Source organism: Pipistrellus kuhlii, unplaced genomic scaffold (assembly GCF_014108245.1).
Source record: "Pipistrellus kuhlii isolate mPipKuh1 unplaced genomic scaffold, mPipKuh1.p scaffold_m20_p_1, whole genome shotgun sequence".
In the NCBI taxonomy this organism is placed as follows: Eukaryota; Metazoa; Chordata; class Mammalia; order Chiroptera; family Vespertilionidae; genus Pipistrellus; species Pipistrellus kuhlii.
This window is the reverse complement of record NW_023425404.1, coordinates 141,118,153-141,141,117: the sequence shown is the minus strand read 5'-3', so window position 1 is coordinate 141,141,117 and position 22,965 is coordinate 141,118,153. Positions and strand designations below refer to the sequence as shown.

General features: G+C 37.3%; 1 protein-coding gene across 7 annotated transcripts in view; it reads left to right on the top strand.

Annotated features, from left to right (window-relative positions):
• Nucleotides 1-22,965, top strand: part of SMARCAD1 (SWI/SNF-related, matrix-associated actin-dependent regulator of chromatin, subfamily a, containing DEAD/H box 1) — a 97,281-nt gene that overhangs the window by 58,635 nt on the left and 15,681 nt on the right. For 5 of the 7 annotated variants that reach the window (XM_036411223.2, XM_045570742.1, XM_036411256.1 and 2 more), the window contains 5 exons: nucleotides 7,912-8,111; nucleotides 15,556-15,646; nucleotides 18,865-18,964; nucleotides 19,887-19,946; nucleotides 20,048-20,123. In XM_036411223.2, the coding sequence (XP_036267116.1) occupies nucleotides 7,912-8,111; nucleotides 15,556-15,646; nucleotides 18,865-18,964; nucleotides 19,887-19,946; nucleotides 20,048-20,123 (527 nt within the window). The remainder of the gene's footprint in view (nucleotides 1-7,911; nucleotides 8,112-15,555; nucleotides 15,647-18,864; nucleotides 18,965-19,886; nucleotides 19,947-20,047; nucleotides 20,124-22,965) is intronic. The other 2 variants (XM_036411231.2, XM_045570738.1) reach the window with 1 other exon arrangement.

Here is a 22,965-nt window from a genome sequence, read left to right as displayed (position 1 = left end):
AGAAGGGAGAGAGATAGAAACATCAAATATGTATAGCTTATCTAATAAAAGGGCAATATGCAAATTAACCATCACTCCATCACAAATATGGCAGCGCCCAGTCCTCTCAGCCCTGCCAGAGTACCCTAGTCCATGGGGGGTGTCTGCTCAGAGCAGGCAGCATGAGCAGATGGGCGGAATGCTTTCTTCGTCACCACAGTGACAAGGCAAGCATTCTGTGCCTGGCTGCGGATGTGCCTCTGGCCAGGCTTGGGCATGGATGGGCCTCTATGCCACAGAGAGCTTCTGGGCAGCAGACACAGAGCAGCCAGGCCCTGCAGAGAGCTACTGGTGCATGGATTTGTGCGCAGTGCTACTGTTGTATATTTGTGTGTGTGTATATATATCTCTGAACTCATAATAATCTGGTCAATCAGTGTGTATCCTATATAATAAAAGGCTAATTGCAAATTGTCCCCTCAACCAGGAGTTTGACCAGCAGGCAGGCCGACCAACTGCCCATGTCCCTTTCTCCTGTCCAGGCTGGCCAGACCCCACCCATGCATGAATTTATGCACTGGGCCTCTAATATATATATATATATATATATATATATATATATATATATAACCTAATTATGGACAAATGTAAATTGACTGTACTTCTGCTATACCCACCAGCCAATCAGGAGTGGTATGCAAATTAACACAACAAAGATGGCAATAAATTTGCATGCACAGGCGCCAAGCATATACAGACACACACACACACACTGAGTGGCCAGATTATTATGCATTCAGAGATCATAATCTGGCCACTTTGTATATATAGGTATATACAGATTTCAAAAAGGGAGAGAGAGATGGAAACACCAGTGATGAGAATCATTCATTGGCTGCCTCCTGCATGCCCCACATTGGGGATTGAGCCGAAGCCCAGGACCAGGAATCAAACCATGACCTCCTGGTTCGTAGGTTGATGCCCAACCACTGAACCATGCCAGCCTGGGCGAAGCATCAAATATTGAGAGAGAATCATTGATCAGCTGCCTTCTGCACACCCCATACTGGGGATCGAGCCCACAACCCAAGCATGTTCTCTGTCGGGGAACTGAACAGTGACCTCCTGGTTCATAAGTTGATACTAAACCACTGAACCATGTCAGACAGGCTTATGAATCTATTTAGATTAACAAGTTAAAAAAAATAGAGACTTGTACTGCCCCAAAATCCATATCTATTCCACTCCCAGTCTATTTTTCATACTACAGATAACTTCTTTCACTTTTCCTAGCAAATACAAAAAAACATAATCCTATTTTTTATTTTTCAGTTGCAGGCCTTATCTGCTGACATAACAGAAATCATAATATTAATGTAGGATTAGCTCCCTTCTCATTATCTATCTCACCTCACATGCCCATTTCCTATTCCCCAACCCTACCAATATAAGTTAATATGCAATCTTAGAGATTTTTTTTAGTATCTACATTATGACTATGTAAATGCTTTTCATTGCTGAGCCATGTAGTATACTACATAAATTGCTTTATTTCCTTGCTTACTGTTTTGTTTTCTCTAGTTGTTTGTTGCCTTGATTTTTCTGTTTGCTTAGTTTTCTGTATACTTATTACTTCAACTCTGTACTCCTCCCCAGCTGTCTGAATTTACCTTCAGTCTTTAAATACTTCAGATATCCTGTCAGTTTTATATTCTTGAGGAAGTATCTTTTAGTGTCTTATGACCAGCCCTGAATTAGACTGTTGTGTTATAGGCAAGCTGATCAGCTGTGGCCTTGCGATCTCATTTCCTTGATAACTAAGGAATCCTGTTGTCTCTGTTGTGTTGATCTCTTGTTTCTGAATTTCACGCACATCTTTTCATTTATTCCCTTGGTTTTGTAAGGGCTTACCACGGGGTGGGTGAATAGTACAGTGGAGCTAGATGGCCTAGTTTTAGATCCCAGTTTTGACATTTTCTAGTAATTTATATAACCTTAAGCAAATTCTCTCTGTTTCTCTATGTTTTCATCTGTAAGTGGGTATAGTTATGGTACTGTCCCATATGGAAGTCTAAGCTCTTGGAAAATGTTAGCTGCAGATATCCACAATACTTTACATTGGAAGTGCTGTATATGCCATTTGTTGTTTTCTGCTTCTCTCCCAATATCAGTTCTAGCCATATTGTGTGAAACTTTTTTGATCAAACCATTTTTCTTTTTTAACTCCCTTAGGGCTTTTAAACAGATTTATGGCTGGTCATATTATCCACAATATATTAAGACTACATTTTTCAGCCTCCCTTGTGGTAGGTAATTTGGCAAAGTTCTATCCAATAGGATGTAAATATAAATATATTACAATTTTTGGAAAAATGTTCTTTAAGGATCTTTTCTTCCTGTTGGTTGAGATGTTATTGTGATAATGAGAACCACATATTAAGGATACTGAAGAATAAAATAGAATTTTTTTTTTCTTTTTCTTTTTTAATATATTTTATTGATTTTTCTTACAGAGAGGAAGGGAGAGAGATAGAGAGGTAGAAACGTTGATGAGAGAGAAACATCTGCCTCTTGCACACCCCCCCTACCGGGGATGTGCCCACAACCAATGTACATGCCCTTGACAGGAATCAAACCTTCAGTCTGCAGACCAACGCTCTACCGCTGAGCCAAACCGGTTTCGGCAAAATAGAATTCTTGATTTGGAACTACTGTACCATATCTGAACTCCTTCCTCTGGTCCTCATTTGTATGACAGAAATACACTTATGTTTTATTTACACTTCTAATGCTTTGGGTTCATTATCATGCATAACTGAACTATATATCCTATCAGATTCATCATTCAAACTTTCTCCTTGAAAATCTATCTACTTTTTATATTCATGGACAGTGTAGTATATCGCTCACTATCAAATAGACCTAAATTCTAAACTAGCAGCAGTAATTTGGATCATCTCTAATGTTGGTTGGCTTGTATGGGATTAGGGGAGGAATAGTGGGAAACTTCGACTGTTGAACTTCAATGCCATACGCGAATTTCAAACATAAAAATTAGAATAGTATAATGAACCTCCCATGTGTTCACCACAAGCTTCAGTTACCAGCTGATGTCTGATCTTATTTATCTATATTCCATCTCTTACTATGTGTAAAAAGATTTCAGAATTCAGTTTGTATTCCTAAAAATTCAAATGCATACTCAAAAAAGTTTTTTATCCCTTAAAACCATAGTAACATTGTCACACCTAATGTCATCAATAATTCCTTAATATTAGAAAATACCCATTCAAATGTTCAAATTACTATTTCATAAATGTTATAAATATTTTTTGTTTATTTTTTTAGAGTTAGTTAGAATTAGGTTCCAAATAAGATTCACATACTGAGCTTGTTTGATAGGCCTTTGTAACTATTTTAATCTGTAGGTTCTTTATCCACCTATCTCTTTTCCTGTAGTATCTTTGGTGGAAAAAAAAAAACTGGATCATTTGTTCTATAACTTCCTAGACTTCTGGTTAAACCTCTCTGGTATAGTTTAGCACAAACATGTTAAACAAACATGTTTTTCTGAACCAGTGAATTTCTGTGAAGCTAAAACTGAAAGGTTACATGCTCCCATCAGCACTATTACAAGGTTGGTGTTGTGTTGTTTCATCGGGAGACACTAGTGTCTGGTTGTTCCTTTTTTGTAATGTTAGCTTATCTCTTACTTCTCTAGGTTCTGTCCTAATGAATTGATCTTCTGTGAATCAAAATGGTTCTTATTTCTGAGCTTATTACTCTGAAAGGACTTCCTAGATTCTAAATTTGATTAGTCTTCTTGTGAAAAAAGTGCCCATTAAAAGGCGAAAGATTTATGCGATCTGAAGAGAAACCAGAGTATAAAAGTGCCCATTAAATTTGTTGTCTCCCTTATAATACCACTTGTTAACACTTAAAATTATTTGTTGCATGTCTTTTCTGATGACCATAAACCATATGAGGACAGGGACTGTGTCTACATACCAGGTACCTTCACCAATCAGGGTAGTACTTGCTATAATAAATGGTAGTTGGTTATAGTTTAAAAATTTTTTGTTTAACTATAAGGTCTTAAATTTTATTTAGGAAGGTACTAGTTATAGTGAACAGAAAAGAACATGGATTTTAGAATCTCTTATCTTTGTCACCTTAAAAATTGAAGCTTCACGTTATTGATCCAGAATTGGTAGTCTGATCTTGTAATTGCCATGAGGACTTAATGTTAGAGAATAAAAGACATCTAGTAGTTTATAGCACATAAAAAGTACAGAATACATGTTCTTTCTGTATTTCATAGTTATTTGTGTTGGTTCTTTCACAAACACACACACATACTACAGTAGGCATGAGATGGTTTTTTGTTCTGATGGAACCCCCTTAAAATCTTCAAGTCACTGATTCTAATATATCCTGCTTTTCTCTGGAAAGCAGAGAGTGGGAGGTCACATTGTGATTATGAATGTTTTCCTTGTGAAAATGTATAGTAGTGTGCAAATAACTTTATATTTCACAATGCCATTTTGTGAAATGATCAATTTTTATTTTTAACTCTGCAGTACATTGGTTTTCAAACAGATTAGAGATTTTCTTCCTTGCCAACTTATTCTAGGTTAGATATGAAAAACGTATATTTTTATAAACTGCATTTTTATGAAATTATCTTAGTATATCATACAAACATTTAATCTCTATTGCTTGAGATTCTCTGTGAATTTAGAAATAAATTCATAAAGATTATTTAGAATTGTTAATGTAATTCATAATATGAAAGAATATGCTAAATAAGATAGACATGAATCAAAATCATGTGTGGTTCTATTCTAACAGATGATTTTACTTAATTTTCTGTATTCCATTCTGGATTGTGGACTTTTTTCTTTTTGCCCAACTAGCTTTCAGATAGCTAGTTAGCTTTCTAATCCTTTCACTAAGGATTTTTCTAATGTTTTTCAGCATATATATTTTCAACTACCTATTTGGAAAATTTTTAATTCTATTATAGCTTTTATATTATGCAGTATTCATTGTGTCCTTTAGAAAAATAAGTAGAAATACATTTTAAAAGAAATTCTTACTAAAACAGGTGTATTAAAATTAATTTTTGGAAAATCTATCAAATTATTGAATTGGTCATAGTTAATTTTTAAAAAAAAATATATCTTATTGATTTTCTATAGAGAGTAAGGGAGAGGGATACAGAGTTAGAAACATCAATGAGATAGAAACAATGATCAGCTGCCTCCTGCACACCCCCCACTGGGGATGTGCCTACAACCAAGGTACATGTCCTTGACCAGAATCTAACCTGGGACATTTCAGTCCACAGGCCAACACTCTATTCACTGAGCCAAACCAGTTTTGGCAGTCATAGTTAACTTTTGATTCATGCATTATCTTTCCAATTAATAATCTAAGCTTAAGAGTGGAATATCAAGTGACAACAAATAATTGGAGGGTTTTTTTTGTTTTGTTTTGTTTTTTAAATAAGTTTTTATTGTTTATATTATTACAAATGTTCCTTCCCCCCACCACCACCATTGCTCTCCTCCACCAGGTTTCCACCCCACCCTCTGCCCTTTCCCCACTCACCATTGTCCTCATCCATAGGTGCACAGTTTATGTTCAGTCTCTTCCCACGCCCCCTTCTCCCCTTTTCCCCAAGAATCGTCAGTTCACTCCCCTTCCATACCTCTGATTCTATTATATTCAACAGTTACTATTGCTCATCAGATTTTTTTTTAATTTCCTTGGTTTTTAGATTCACTTGTTGATAGTTACGTATTTGTTGCTCATAATTTTTATCTTTGTTTACTTTCTCTTCTGAAAGAATCCCCTTCAGCAATTCTTATAATTCTGGTTTGGTGTTGATGAACTCCTTTAGCTTTTTTTTTTATTAGTGAAGCTCTTTATCTGACCTTTGATTCTGAGTGATAGCTTTGCTGGATAGATTATCTTTGGCTATAGGTTCTTACTATTCATCACCTTGAATATTTCTTGCCATTCCCTTCTGGCCTGCATGGTTTCTGTTGAGAAGTCAGCTGACAATCGTATAGGTGCTCCTTTATAGGTAACTACCTTCTTTGCTCTTGCTTTTAATATTCTCTCTTTGTTTTTTGCTCTTGGAATTTTAATTATGATGTGTCTTGGTGTGGTCCTCTTTGGATTCCTTTTGTTTGGAGTTCTGTGCGCTTCCTGGACTTGTAAGTCTAATTCTTTCACCAGGTGGGGGAAGTTTTCTGTCACTATTTCTTTCAGTATGTTTTCGATATCTTGCTCTCTCTCATCTTCTGGGACCCCCATATTTCTGATGTTGGTTCGCTTGAAGTTGTCCCAGAGGTTTCTTACATTATCTTCAATTTTCTGGATTCTCTTGCCTTCTAGCTTCTGTGGAGGAGTGTCTTCTGGCTCTTTATGTTCCAAATCTTTGACTTGATTCTTGCGATCTTCCCTTCTGTTTTTAGGACTCTGTAAAATATTTTTTATTTCAGACAATGTATTCTTTATTTCTTGTTGATCCCTTATCATTTCTTGATGACTCCTTATTAATTCTAGTTGATCTCTTTTCATATCCTCATAGGTCTTATCCATCTTTTCTAAGAAATTCTTGAAAATCCTTATAAGCGTAGATTTGAACTCTATATCCAGACGCTTTTTGTCCTCCATTTCTTTTGTTTGTGAGCTATTTCGTTGTCGCACTAAGCAGTTACAGATGGGACGGGGTTTCAAGGTGGAGCCTGCAGCTTTGGCTTCCGTCAGCCCCTCCCTATGAGGGTCCTTCAGTGCTTGCTGCTGGCGCCTCTGAGAGAAAGGTGCCCTCGATTTTCGCCCGCTGCCAAACAGTCTATGCTCTCCCCCAATGAGCCCGGTATTGGGGTTCAGTTCAGTTGGAAGTGGAGTTGGAGGTGGCGTTCAGAGCAATCTGGAGCCCCAGTCTCCTTCCCATCAGGGCAATCCCGCGGCACAGCCGACCGTCCCTTCTCTGCGCGCACTGTGCGCACCTCCGGGAACTCCTTTCGCTGCTCCCCCGGGATTCCGCCTCACAGCCCAGCTCCCTATGGCTGAGCCTGAGTCCCCAGGGTCTGGCCTAGAACTGGGGTTCAGAGCAGTCGGGGGCCCAGCACAGTCGGAGTTTTATCTCCTTTCCGCTAGGGAACGCCCGCCAGGCACTCCGCCTCCCCCTCCTCTCTGGCTCCGTCCTCTCCGCGCGCCGTGTCGCCGAACCTTGTGCTTTTCCAGCTCCTCCGCGCCTCCTTCTGGTTTTCTCCTTGCTTCTCGCTGTAGAATTTCCAGTCAGTCAACCATCCTGTAGTTCTGGGCAATGTCTGTTTTATATTTTATAATAGTTGTATTTTATTGAAATTGTTGTGTGCGGCTGCGGCTAGGTGTTCATCTGGGCGCAGCCATCTTGGATCTCTCCAAATAATTGGAGTTTTAAAAGTTTAGAGATTGTACTGATGATAAATAGGAGAAAATATGTTTTAGGAAGATTAATCATTTACTATTGTAATATGTCATAGTCATAGGAAGGGGGGAAAATGGCTAGAGATCAGGTATGCAGTTATTACATTTGGTGTTATTACCTTTGGTAATAAAGGTGAATCTGAGATTTTAAAGACAAAACTTGAGACATTATAAGAAAACAGCTACTATGGTCACAGTTATAAGTATGGAATTGTGCATTCTGGGGAGAAAGATATTGTATGTCAGTGTGCTAAGTTTGAGGTTACAGGATTGTCAAAGTGAAATATAAATATAAATGTAAATATGAAGAATCAGGTTTTCTTAGCATTTGATTAAGGTCATTAGTAAATTTTTAAATTAAATTTGTTTCCTTAAAAGAAAGAAAATGTTACCGACTTTCTGTTTACTAGATCTGAACTGTTAACTTGTTTCCTTTTTATGCCATAGTTCACAAAGATGTCCAAAACTAACGGCTTATCAGAAGATTTGATATGGCACTGTAAAACATTGATCCAAGAAAGAGATGTAGTTATAAGGCTTATGAACAAATGTGAAGACATTTCAAATAAATTGACGAAACAAGTTACCATGCTCACTGGAAATGGAGGTGGATGGAACACAGAACAACCCTCTATTTTGAATCAAAGGTAATATTTGTTGTACACACCTATTCATTATTTCACTACAGTTGTATACAATTTCTAAATTTATTTCTGTAATATGCCTAGGGAACTTAAATGTGGAAGTGATATGAAAATTAATAATGTTAAAGGGAAGCCCAAAGTTTTTTAGATGGCACATACACCTATGTGATTTGCTTTCCATTGACTTTCCTCCTTCCCCTAATTAGGATATTTTACTCCATCATACCATAAATTAGAGGAAATATCATGGTCTTATGTGACCTAGGTTTTCTTGTCTGATTACATATACAGATAATTTCTAAATCACAGACACTGAAAAGGTGGTTTTAGATATGCTTTTTCCATAATTTAATATTTTAAAAAATCAGCTGCTTAATTGCATCAATGTAAAAATTCCTGTATTAGCTTAATGTCTTTATTTTTTTAATTTTTAGAATGAGAGATAAAGAGAGAGGGAGACACACTGATCTGTTGTTCCACTTAGTTATTACGCATTTACTAGAGACCCAGTGCATGAAAATTCATGCATTGCGAGGGAGGTCCCTCAGTCGGCCTGCCCCCACTCACAGTCCAGGAGTCCTCAGGGGCGGAAGGCAACCAGTGATCAGGGGAAGGTGATGCTCCCATCACACCTCTGCTGCTGCCACTGCCTAAGTTCAAGCCTTAGCCAGCCCTGGTTACCTGAGCCTCGGGCAGCCCTGGGTCGCTACCATCTAAGGCTTGCCTGCACCTTGGGCTAGCCCTGGGTGGTTGGGGGGCTTAGGGTGGGCCCGGCTGCAGTGCCTATTTGCCACCCTCTACACACACACACACACACACACACACACACAGGATTGAAAGGACTGCGGAGAGGAGGGCTAAGGGGGCTGGACACCGCCATCTTGTGGTTATGGGTATTTACGGTGTGACGGGAAATTGGCATACTTCCTCTTTATTGATTGAGTCTTATATGTGCCCTGACCTGGCACATAAATTTGGTGTATCTGGATGACTTAACCAACTGAGCTATTCAGCCAGGGCCTATTTTTAATTATAAATAAAATGAAATGGTTAAAATATCCTGTATCTATTTTATATATTTTAAATGCTTTCAATAGCCCAGATTTGTAATTATTTTTAGGGTAGAACAACATAAAAAATGGAAAGGGCACTTTTATTAAATAAATTATATAAGGAAAGATTGTTCCCCCAAACTGTTAACTCTTAGTAAATACCTTGTTACAATTCTTGCAAAAACTAAACCCTAATTTTAAGTGAGTGGTTCGGGAACTCAGAATGTTCAGAATATTTCCCTTTTTTAAAAATGTGCAAAATTATTTACTGTGATGATATTTATAGGCGGCAAAAACATAAAAACAATCTTTAAGTTCCAAAAATCAGAGAATAGTAGTTAGAATGAATTATGAGGTACATCTGTTCAGTATATTTCTGATAGGTATTTAAATAAGATGAGCACTAGGGCCCTGATCAGTTGGCTCAGTTGATTGGAATGTCATCCTGTACACCAAAAATGTTGCAGGTTTGATTCCCAGTTAGGACACATACCCAAGTTGCAGGTTCAATCCCTGGTTGAGGTGTGTATGGGAATCAACTGATCAATGTTTCTCCCCTATACCTCTCTCAAATCAATAAACATATCATGGAGTGAGGATTTAAAAAAAAAAAAGAAGAAGACTAGGATCTCCTTAAAATTAATTACCTTAATTGGTGATTTTATTTACTTCTTTTTGTAGTGTTCTATGTTCATGATCAAAGCATATTTGCTGATCTCTGGTTAATTAAAAGTCAAGGTGTGGTTACTGGCCTTTAATAGTAAGCTACAATCTTTTCTGTGACCTTCTAGGGTGCTATGGGATGGTGTGTAGGGAAACGTGATGCAGTTCCCACAAAGAAGCTCTTTTCTCTGTTGCATAGAAAGAACTATGGTCAAGTCAGCAAATTCATCTCCTAAAAGTGTAGTTGGAGCTGGTCCTTCTTGTTCTACAGCATTGGATATGGGGAGTTCTTCACTCTACAAGACTTGCCCAGTTGAGTCTACTTTATCATAATTTGGAGTTTTAAAAATCAAGTGCTTTATTGCATCACTTAAAATTTTTTTTTCTTAAATCCACATTTACAAAGTCCTATTGTTTGTAAATACTATGATCAGGTAATAAATTGCCCTTTCCATTAGACTGAGGATTTTTAATGGAATATTTAATAGATGATAAAAGTAGTTTTTAAAAAAAGGTGTTTTTTTTTTATTGGATCTAGTCCAAGGTACAACTTCTAAAAACCTTTATAGATATTCTCTATAGATTATTTATAAATGCACTTTTAGGGGGTGAAATTTGTTGTCTTGGTTTTTGTTTTTAGCCAAGGTAGGAATTGGACAAGCAATTTTACTTGTTACACTAGCCAGGCATTAAGAAGTAGTCTTTGCCTCTGGAAAGGATTTATTAGCACAAAAGAAAATGTTAGACTGTGCTGATGAATAAGCTGCCATGCTCTTTCTTAACAGAACAAAATCTCTGTAGTGAAGTTTACTTTGAAGCAAAAATATATTGTGTTTATTTTCCTATTACAAGTTTATATGAATTATATAAGATGGAAAATGACTTTTAGAGATCAAGGAAATACAGACATACCATAACTCCTCATTAAAATCAAGATCTTTGCAGGGAAAAATAAGATTTTTCATATGTATATCAAAATCACTGCATTCATAATCTTTATCTTAAAATGTCAAAACTAAAATAGCCTAAAGTTAAAATATATGAGAGAAAAAAGATAAAAAACTCAGTATATCCTCTTTTTTATTCTTATCATAGATATGTAGCCATCTGTTTATCTAAAATTCATTAAACTGTTTTAACTGAAGAGATTTATCAATGTTTAATATAAAATGTGTCCTGTCTTTCTGGGCTAAATTTAACAAAATTCTTTTGATTTTGTTCTCCCTCAACTTGACAGAATGGTTCTCTGTCCTATTCCTACACAGTTGCTATGAAACCATTTGACAGTGGTATGAATGCAAATCTATATTGTAGGTGTGGTTTGACTAACTCAAAATACCATGTTGATGCAGATATTTTAGTAGTTTGGATACACACCAATGTTGTGGCAGTATTTCGGCAGTGCTGTTACATTCATGGGACATAAAACTTTGGTCAATTAACATCCTTAATCTGTTTCATATGAACTACTTCAAACCAGGCTCTGTAGCCCTGTATTTTTCTGTATTTTAAACTCAGATTTAACACATTGTATATACTCCTGTTGTTTCTAATTCTTACCTTTTTTTTCTTTTTTAATTGTCTAAAGTTTTATGTATGTCTCCTTTTTCCCTAATTGACCATTTCCACTCCAGCCATTCCCACCCTGGGCAAGCCCCCACTACCCCAGCGTCTGTGTCCACTGGTTATATTAATAATGCATGCATACAAACCCTTCGGTTGCTCTCTAACCCCCCAACCCCACCCACACCATTTATCTCTGGATCTATTCCTATTCATCAAATTATGCTGATCATTATATCCCACAAATGAGTGAGATCATGTGATATTTATCTTTATCTGACTGGCTTATTTTGCTTAGCATAATGTTCTTCAGTTCCATCCATGTTGTTGCAAATGGTACAAGTTCCTTCTTTTTTATAGCAGCGTAGTATTCCATTGTGTACTAGTAGATATACCACAGTTTTTAAATCCACTCATCTGCTGATGGGCATTTAGACTGTTTCTAAGTCTTAGCTATTATAAATTGTGCTACTATGTATATAGGGGGTACATATATCATTTCTGATTGGTGTTTCTGGTTTCTTGGGATATAATCCTAGAAGTGGGACCATTAGGTCATATGGGAGTTCCATTTTTAACTTTTTGAGAAAACTTCATACTGTCTTCCACAGTGGCTGCACCAGTCTGCATTCCCACCAGCAGTGCACGAGAGTTCCTTTTTCTCCACACCCTCGCCAGCACTTGTTTTTGTTGATTTGTTGCTGATAGCCATTCTGACAGGTGTGAGATGGTAGCTCATTGTTTTGATTTTTTCGTCTCTTGGATGATTAGTGACTTTGAGCATGTTTTCATGTCTGTGGGCCTTCTGTATGTCCGCTTTCAAAAAATGTGTATTAGGTCCTTTGCCCATTTTTTGACTGGATCATTTGTCTTCTTTTTGTTAAGTTGTATGAGTTCTCTGTAAATTTTGGAGAATGAACCCTTATCTGAAATGTCATTGAAAATATGTTCAACCATGCAGTTGTTTTGTTGATGGTTTCTTTTGCTGTGCAGAAGCTTTTTATTTTAATGTATTCCCATTTGTTTATTTTCTCCTTAGTCTCCATTGCCTTGGAGCTGTGTTTGTAAAAATATTGCTACTTATGATATGTCTGCTACTTTGCTGCCTATGGAGTCTTGTAGAATTTTTATGGTTTCCCATCTTACATTTAAGTCCTTTAGCCATTTTTAAAAAAATATATATTTTATTGGTTTTTTTACAGAGAGGAAGGGAGAGAGATAGAGAGCTAGAAACATCGATGAGAGAGAAACATCGATCAGTTGCCTCTTGCACACCCCCTACCGGGGATGTACCTGCAACCAAGGTACATGCCCTTGCCAGAATCGAACCTGGGACCTTTCAGTCCGCAGACCGACGCTCTACCACTGAGCCAAACCGGTTTCGGCCCTTTAGCCATTTTTAATCTATTTTTGTGTATGGTGCAAGTTGGTGATCTAGTTTTTTTTCTTCCTTTTTTTGCATGTATTGATATTTGACGAAAATTCCCAGTACCATTTATTGATGCTCTTTCCTTCTTTGTCAAATATTAATTGACAAAGCACCATTGTATGCCCTTGCCTTCTTTGTCAAATATTAATTGAACATAATTGGACAACTGCCTGCAGCCCCCTCCCTCCCAGCCTTCTCCACCCCGATCAGCTCCCACCACCCCAATTGACCCCAGGCCTCTTCCCTCAGCCAGATCCCCTCGATTGGCCGCCCACACAGGGGTGGGGCTGACAGCCCACCACCCACAGCCAACACCACCCCAATCAGCCTCCAACCCCAAAGGGAGTTAGGGTTGGAGGCTGATCCGGCCTGCCCAACCAGTCACCAGCAGCCCCTCCCCCAAGCTGGCCAGCCATTCTCTCCCTGTTTTCTCCTCCCAACAGGCCCAGTTTCGTTCTTTCCTGATTGGCCCAATCTCCACTCATGCCTGAATTTGTGCACTGGGCCTATACTTTAATTATAATGTGTCTTGGTGTCAGTCTTTTTGAGTTGGTCTTGTTTGGGACTCTGTTAGCTTCTTGTATTTATGTGAGTTTTTTCTACTTCCCAATATCAGGGAAATTTTCTGTCATTATTTCTTCAAACAAGTTTTTTATTCCTTGATAAGTTTCCTCTCCTTCTGGGACCCCTATTATTTAGATGTTGTTTTGTTTTATGTTGTCCCAAAGTTCCCTTAAGCCCATTTTTGTTTTTAAGGGTTTGTTTTTTCCCCAGTTTCTGTTCTGCTTGAGTAATCCTTCTTCTAGCTCACTGATGCAGTCCTCTGCTTCTTCTAGTCTACTGTTGATTCTTTCTACTGTGTTCTTTTCAAAAGTAGTTAATGTCCTAATCAAAGCAGCTATCGGAACTGCATTGTGATTGTGGATGAAAAAGTTTTATTGAAATGAAAAATTTTATGTAGTATATTTTTAAATTTCCTCATCATTTTTTAAAGTTTTATGTGTAGTGAAAAATATTTTAATAGACTTGTTTCTCAGCATGGGTTGATAATGAAGAAATTCAATAACTTTTACTTGTTAAGAGCATTTTTTGGCTCTTTGTGATTTACATTGGAGTAGCATGTTTACCTTTGAATACATTTATAAGTGAAGTAGTGTGCTGACCTCATCACGTTTCATCACTTTCATGGCATGTGTATAGGATGATTTAAGCATTGTGAATGATTCAGAAATAACTTCATGCCTCAGTTTTGACCATAGAGTCGGGGGAACAGGGGGAGGTTCGGAGTGAGAGAGGAAGAAAACTCTTTTATGTTTGCTGTTTAATGGTTAGGAGCTGAGCATTGGATCGGTCCTAGAGTGGATACTGGCTCTGGCACTGCACACACGGGTTTTGTTAGCTACATGACATTGGACAAGTTACCTCTCTGAGTTCCAGAGAACTTCTCATCTGGGAAATAGAGATGATAGATAATAGCACCTACTTTATAATGTAGATGAAATGAAGTAATAATGCACATGAAGACCCATAGCCAAGTGTCTGAAATATTGTGAACATTCGATTACTGGAACTTTTTCTCATCATTACTGTAGTAGAAAGAATTCATTTGGATCTGGAAGTTAAAATATCTATGATATGTTGTATTTATTATTACTTTTGTAGTGAGCAGCAAAGGAAAAATGTTTTGTCCAAAAAATAATGAACTTTAAAATGAACTATAAAGATTTTAGCCGAAACCGGTTTGGCTCAATGGATAGCGTCGGCTTGGGGACTGAAAGGTCCCGGGTTCGATTCCGGTCAAGGGCATGTACCTTGTTTGCGGGCATATCCCCAGTAGGGGGTGTGCAAGAGGCAGCTGATCGATGACCCTTTCTCATCGATGTTTCTATCTCTCTATCTCTCTCCCTTCCTCTCTGTACAAAATCAGTAAAATATATTAAAAAAAAAAAAGATTTTAGCAATACTGCTGATTTTTCCCCCTGCGTATACTTTTAATTTTTTTTCAAATAAAAAATGTTTTATGGATGTAATCCCCACTGTTGAAACAGATTCTGATTTAAGAAGGCTATCATTCTATCCTATGTCTTTTACCTTTTCTAGTAGTGGTATCTTGATTTCAGAATCTACCCATTAATTATATATTTTGCCATACTTATGTCCATAGCTTTTTCATGTGATAAAATGTGTATAACAGGAAATTAAGAGGACAGGATAAAAAGCTGAAGAATGGGGGGGCATGGCCTTGTTCTAGGTTTTCATGTTAGATGTGTTGTATGCTGTCCTAATGAGAATTAGAAAAGGCTTATAAGTGAACTAGACAAATTATGCTCATGCATTTTTGTCTTCATACTTTTAAGTTTCTTAATGTACTAAAATTCTAATCAGTACGATACCATTTTTTAATATAAACATTAACTTAGAAATGTTACTATAGTTAATATTGCAGTTATTTAGTTAATTTGTTGACATTACATTATAACCAAATATGAGAATGTTTTTTTAATTCTTATTGCCAGAAGAAATAAATCAACAAATACAGAATAAAATTTGACAAGACAGAAAAAAACCATTATATTTTGTATTGATTTTTAAGTACATATATATAGTTCATAACAGTAAATTAAAAGGTAAGATTAGATCTAGTATTTCAGTTTTTGTGTGCATTGTAAACCTAAATCTCATGTGAGAAAAACTAATGGAAGTATAAATGTATAACACTTGGTAACTCTCTCTTTATCAGTTTATCACTCAAGCCCTATCAGAAGGTTGGTTTGAATTGGTTGGCATTGGTACATAAACATGGACTCAATGGCATTTTGGCAGATGAAATGGTAAGTAATAACTATTTCTAGGATTTTTCATTAAAAGACATCCTTGCTGTCATTAAAAAAAAAAGAAAATTTTCCCCTTAACTGTAGTTTACTTCCCTCACTTCAGTATCTATATCCCTTTGAGCCCCTCCTGGTTTTCTATTGCTTGTCTTAGCTGTAGCCTCCTTCCTACCCCAACCCCAAATGAATATGGATTTATTGTCTATCTGATTATCAAACTAATGAATAAGATTGTACTGTATGCGCTTTTCCATAGCTGCCTTTAAAATTAAAATGTATCATAGATACCTGACCTTGTTAGTAAATAAATTCATGCATTTATCAGAACTGCATCAACATCATTTCCACTATTTTACTAGATGTGTCTGAGTTTTTGTACTTTCCCAAATCACATTTGCTTGAACTTGGACAGTTTATTACAGTCAATAGTCCAGGTACTATTGCATAGAAACTTGCTTTTTAGCCTTACCTTCTTCCTCCAGCTATACTTTTTTCCAAAGTTTTTATTAAAAACAAGTCATGATCTGTGGAGAAAATATTTATTAAATATATATATATATATTGCATTGTGTATTAGATTTCCAAAATAAAAAAGAACAAGGATAGTGATCTTTGTTCTCTAATTACATTCTAGTAATTTTGAGGGCTTCCACTATTTCTATACACATGTGATTTTAAAGCAAAGATACTCTCTAGCTATTTACCTGATAGAAAAATGAATAATATATGCAGGATTTCAAAATATGTATAGCAGTTAGATATAGAATATAGCACATTACAGTTGTGGAAAAAACTGCATTTGAGCAGTCATTCTGGGTTTTGAATCACAACTTTGCCTTTCTTAAGTCATTTGGTCTTTATCAATGATCTAATCTCTCAGAGCCAACATTAATAAATGTAGTAATTTTTATGTTACAAAATCTTATATTTGATATCAAATGAGGTTTATTATGTGAACCAGTTTTTGTAACTTGTAAAGGACAATATTTGTGACAAGTTAGTGTCTTAGTCTGTTGGGGTACCACAACAATATCAAAAGCTGCATGGCTTATAGAACAGAAATTTATTTCTCATAGTTTTGGAGGTTGGAAGTCTTAAGATCAAGGTGTAGCATGTTTGGTTTCTCCTAAGGCCACTTTGTTTGGTTTGTAGTTAGCCACTTTTTTGTTGTGCCCTCATATGGCCTTTTCTCCATATGCATATATCCTTGGTGTCTCTTTGTCTTTCTCTGTCTGTCTCTCTCTTTTTAAAAATCCTCAACAAAGGATATGCCTATTTATTTTTAGAAAAAGGGGGAGAGAAAGAGAAACATCAATGTGAGAGAGAAATCAATTGGTTGCCCTCCTTTCATGCCCAACTGGGAACTGAACCTGCTATCTTTCAATATACAGGATGAGACTTCAAACAACTGAGCCATATTGGCCAGAGTTCTCTTTCTGTTCTTTTAAGAGAGGTTTGGGCCCTACCTTTATGACCTTATTTAACCTTAATGATCCTATCTTGAAATATAGTCAGTTACACCAGAGGTTAGGATTTCAACATATGAATCCCAAGTGGGAGGGAGGAAAGGGAGATTTCAGTTAATAGATGATAATGTCTTTTTCCCCTGAGGAGCTACACATTTTCAATACCTTTTTTAAAAAAACTAACACTTTAAACTCCTATATAATAAAGAAGTTATATGCAAATTAACTCACACCCTCACAGATGGCTGTCTACAACTAGGCCAACAGGGGTGTTAGTGAAGGATGACCACAAGCCCCTCACCCAAGGCTTCCCCACACCCCAACGAAACCCCATCCTGATCCGGGACACCCTTCAGGGCACCACCCATGCATCAGGCCTCTATCCTATCTAATAAAAGTAATATGCAGATTGACCATCACTCCCATCACACAAGATGGCTGCCCCCACGTGGACAAAGATCATGCCCCCAGATGGAGACAAGATGGCCATCAGAGGAGGGCAGTTGGGAGGGACCAGGCCTGCAAGGGAGGGCAGATGGAGGTGATCAACCCTGCAGGGGAGGGCAGTTAGGGGTGACCAGGCTAGCAGAGGAGAGAAGTTAGAAGCAAACAGGCTGGCAGGGGAGCAGTTAGACATCAATCAGGCTGGCATGGGAGTGGTTAGGGGGTGATCAGGTTGACAGGCAGAAGTGGTTAGTGGCAATCAGGAAGGAAGGCAAGCAGTTGGTAGCCAGCAATCCTGGATTGTGAGAGGGATATATCTTGACTGCTAGGATTGGGCCTAAACGGGCAGTCGGACATCCCTCAAGGGGTTCCAGATTAGAGAGGGTGCAAACTGGGCTGAGAGACATCCCACAACCCCCTCCCCTGTGCACGAATTTCATGCATCGGGCCTCTAGTTGATATGTAATTTAGCTGCAATAAAGCATGCAAATGCTCACCTTAGTGAATTTTTACATGTATGTATCCCTGTGTGATCACCTCCCAGATCAACATTTTTATCATCTCGGAAAGTTCCTTTATTACCATCACCATTTGGATGCCTATCACCATATCAGTCTTTTCTGATTTTGAACTTTATATAAATAGAACCATGTGGTATTATATTGCTTATATCTGGTTCTTTTGGTACAAAGTTACTGAGATTCATTTGAGTATTTACATGTATCAGCTACTATATTGGCATATAGAAGTCCATAGTATAAGTATGCTATAACATGTTTATTCTCATGTTGATGGGCATTAAGTTATTTTCAGTGTTTGGCTCTTATAATAAAACTAGTATGAACGTTCTTACCCAGGTCTTTTTGTGGAAATATTCTCTCATATATCCTGAATATAGTCTTGGGAGTGGAATTGTTGAGTAGTAGGTTATATATTTAATTAGTCATTAGAATATTTCCTTAGTCTATCTAGTGTGTATTAAATGTTTGCTTTATATAAATAGTTAACCAAAGTTATATCTTTTATATGCACTAACTACAAAGGTCTTCCATATTAATGTATGTCATATATTAACTAGGAGTTAGGATACATCTTGCACATTAAACTAAGTTATAATTTCCCTTGGATATTTGTTTCTTTTATCTCATTACGAACTGAGAACCTAGTAGAAATTCTCATAGTATTGTAATATAGGGAATCAAAACCAGGAATATATTTTTTCTTTTGCATTTTCCAGTATTTATTTGGGTTTTTTGTTTTGTTTGTTTGTTTATCTTTACATTTCATATATTGTCTTTTGAATTTTAGGGCCTAGGAAAAACTATTCAAGCCATTGCATTTCTGGCATACCTCTATCAGGAGGGTAATAAAGGTCCTCATTTGATCGTTGTTCCTGCGTCAACTATAGGTTTGTAGTGTTGTGGACAACCATACTTGACTGTATACTATTTTTTTAAACATATTTTATTGATTTCAGGAAGGGAGAGGGATAGAGGTAGAAACATCAATGATGAGAATCATTGATTAGATGCCTCCTTCATGCCCCCCACTCAGGGGGATTGAGCCTACAGCCCAAGCATGTGCCCTGACCAGAATCAAACCCAGGACCCTTTAGTCTGAAGGCTGACACTCCATCCACTGAGTCACACAGGCTAGGGCTTAACTATATCCTATTTAACATAGGGAGAAGAAAAGTGTGTATGTTTGATTTCTTAGTTTGTGGAGATAAATACTTATTTCTGTGGTCTCAGTGTGGTGTGTGTGTATGTGTGTGTGTGTGTGTGTGTGTGTGTGTTTGAATGTACTAGAAGTCTATTTTAAAGAAAAAAATCTCAAATGTATGTCAATTATTATAGATCAAAGACCATTTGATAAAATTTAGTTTTCATAATAGTTATAAATTGTTTTGATGAATAACTAAGAAATTAAGTGCATTTAAATTTATAATTAAACATTTATTGTGTCAGAAACCGTGCAGTTCATCCGTATTCAAATTACTTTTACATTCTTGCTCAATTGATTGAATGTAGAATAGAGTAAGGGAATGTATGTATGAATGTAACCAAAAATAATTTTTCTTTAAATTAGAAATCATTAATCACCTATAAATACAATGGTTGGTTCTCTGCCCTTTATTTGATGCCACCTCAAACAGTTGTAATCATGAGGAGAAAATTGGGAAGGTCCTATAATTAAAAAAAAAAAAAAAAATCATCTTGTATTACTTTATAAAATAGTTACTGGGTAAAATTTTTTAAACTGTAGTGTTAATTTTATTTCATACACATATCCTGTTGTAGCAGATGCAAGTAATATCTCTTATTTCATAGATAACTGGTTAAGGGAAGTTAATTTATGGTGCCCCACTTTGAAGGTGCTCTGTTACTATGGTAAGAATATGTCATTTTGCTTTATTAAAATTTTTTTAATATTTTAACATACAGTAAAGTACAGTAAGTACAATCAAAATGCATGTTGTTTTAAATTCTAGGTTCTCAAGAAGAACGTAAACAGATAAGATATAACATTCATAGTAAATATGAAGAATACAATGTAATTGTGACCACGTAAGTATTGAGAAAAAGTTTTTTGGGGGAAAAATTTGTGTAGCTTCTAAGTTTAAAAAAAAATTTATTCTTAATATGAAGGAAAGTTTATGCTAAGAATTGTTCAACTAAAATAATGGAATTACTTACAATGAGGATCAGGCATTTTTTCAGTTTGGTATATAAAAGCAAGATAGCAGGTTTTTGCTACCCTGTTTCCCCGAAAATAAGACAGTGTCTTATATTAATTTTTGCTCCCAAAGATGCACTAGGTCTGATTTTCAGGGGATGTCTTATTTTTCCATGAAGAAGAATACTGTACATATTTATTGTTAAATGAAAATAAAGGAAATTTATTACTTGTATACAGTACGGTAGTACGGTAGTTTTCAACACAAACCAGACAAACTGTGAATCCTACAGTATCAAGAATTTACTCATTTATTCAATGACAATCATGTCATCATCTGGAACATCATCATAACAATCTAATTCCTGAATTTCCTGGTGAATTTCTTGTGACTCCATTTCTTTCAGAATCAGTGGACCAAATCTCTCATGTTTAGCAATAGCATTCTGAGACAGAGCCTAGGGGGGCCTTATTTTTGGGGGGATATTTCACTCAGAAGGAAACCTGTAAGTAGGTCTTATTTTCGGGGAAACATGGTAGTACATTAGTTGTTTGGTTGGCTGGTTATAAAAAGATTTTGTCTACTTGATTGCAAGTGTGCTGTAATAATATTCTGTAAGTTAAAGTAACTTTTAAACTCATACAACTCAATGATAAGAAATGAACAAAGGACACGAAAAGATTCTCAACATCACTAATCAATTATGGAAATGCAAATTAAAATCACAATGAGATACCATCTCACACAAGTTAAAATAAAGTCAACAATCACCTGTGTTTGGCAAGGGTTTGGAGAAAAGGGAATCCTTATACACTATTGGTGGGACTGCAAATTGGTGTAGTCACTATAGAAACAGACTGGAGATTCCTCAAAAAATTAAGTCTTCTCTAAAACCCATCAATTTCACTGCTGTTATTATCCAAAGAGAATAAAAACACTAATTTGAGAAGATAATATGCATCATTTATTAGCCAAGATTTGGAAGCAACCTACATGTCTATCCATATATGAATGGATAAAGGAGATGTGGTATATATGTACATGTAAAATGAAATATCACACAGCAATAAAAAAGAATGAAATCTGCCCTGGCTGGTTTGATCAGTGGTTAAAACAACTGCCCGTGGACTGAAGGACCGCAGGTTCAATTCCCAGGCAAGGTTGCAGGTTCCCCAGCCCCAGTAGGGGCTCATAAGGAAGGCAAACAATTGATGTATCTTTCACATTGATGTTTCTCATGTAGATGTTTCTCTCCCCTTCCTCCCTCCCTCCCACTCTCTAGAAATAAATGGAAAAAATATCCTTGGGTGAAGATTTAAAAAAAAATGAAATCTTGCCTTTTGCAACAACATGTATAGATCTAAAGAGTATTATGCCAAGTGAATAGATCAAATTGAGAAAGACAAATACCATATGGTTTTACATATGTGTGTAATCTTTAAAAACCCATGAAAACAGACTCATAAAAACAGGGATTGTTGTCAGGAGATGTTTAGGGAGATAGGTAAAAAAGGTGAAGGGGAATATAGTTATTAATGTGATTAGTTTGTATAGTGACAGGTAATTACTAAAATTAGCAGGTAATCACATTGTAAGATATAAAAATATTATACACCTGAAACTAACATAGTATTGTATACCAACAATAGTATCTAATAAAAGGATAATATACAAATGGACTGTCACTCTAACACACAAGATGGCCACCATAAGTTGGCCAGCAGGGGAAGGCAGTTGGAGTCGACCAGGCCTTCTGGGAAGGGCAGTTGGCGGGTACCAGGCCTGCAGCAGAGGGCATTTGGGGGGGATCAGGCCTGCAGGGAAGGGCAGGTGGGGGGGGACCAGGCTGGCAAAGGAGAGCAATTAGGGGTGACTGATCCGGCAGAGGAGTGCAGTTAGGGGGGACCAGGTCTATAGGGGAGGACAGTTAAGGGTAACCAGGCCAGCAGGGAAGGGCAGTTAGGGGTTACCAGTCTGGTGGAGGAGGGCAGTTAAGGGCACTTGGGCCAGTAGGGGAGCAGTTAAGCATCAATCAGGCTGGCAGGGGAGTAGTTAGAGGGTGATCAGGCAGGCAGGCAGGCAGGCAGGCGAGTAGTTGGGAACCAGCAGTACTGGATTGTGAGAGGTAACCCAGATTGGAGACAGTGCAGGCTGAGCTGAAGGACCCTCCCACACTGTGCACAAATTTCATCCTATATAATAAGAGTAATATGCAAATTGACCATCATTCCAACACAAGATGGCCACCCCATGTGGTCAAAGATGGCTGCCACTATGTGGACACAAGATGACCACCACAAGTGGGCCAGCAGGAGAGGGTAGTTAGGGGCAACTAGTCCTCCAGGGGAGGGCAGTTAGGGCCAATCAGGCCGGCAGAGGAGCAGTTAGGCATCAATCAGGCTGGCAGGGGAGTGGTTGGGGATAATAAGTCTGTCAGGCAGAAGCAGTTAGGGGCAATCAGGCTGGCAGGCAGGTGAGCAGTTGGGAGCCAGCAGTCCTGGATTGTGAGAGGGATGTCCGACTGCCCATTTAGGCCCGATCCCACATGGATGGGTCCTAAAAAGGCAGTCGGACATTTCTCGATGGGTCCCAGATTGGAGAGGGTGCAGCCTGGCTAAGGGACATACACACACACCCCTGTGCACAAAAAGTATTTCTTTAAAAAATAATAGTAAAGTAACATTTACGGTATTCCACCAAAATAATTTATAATATTTCTATCTTGCAAGTAT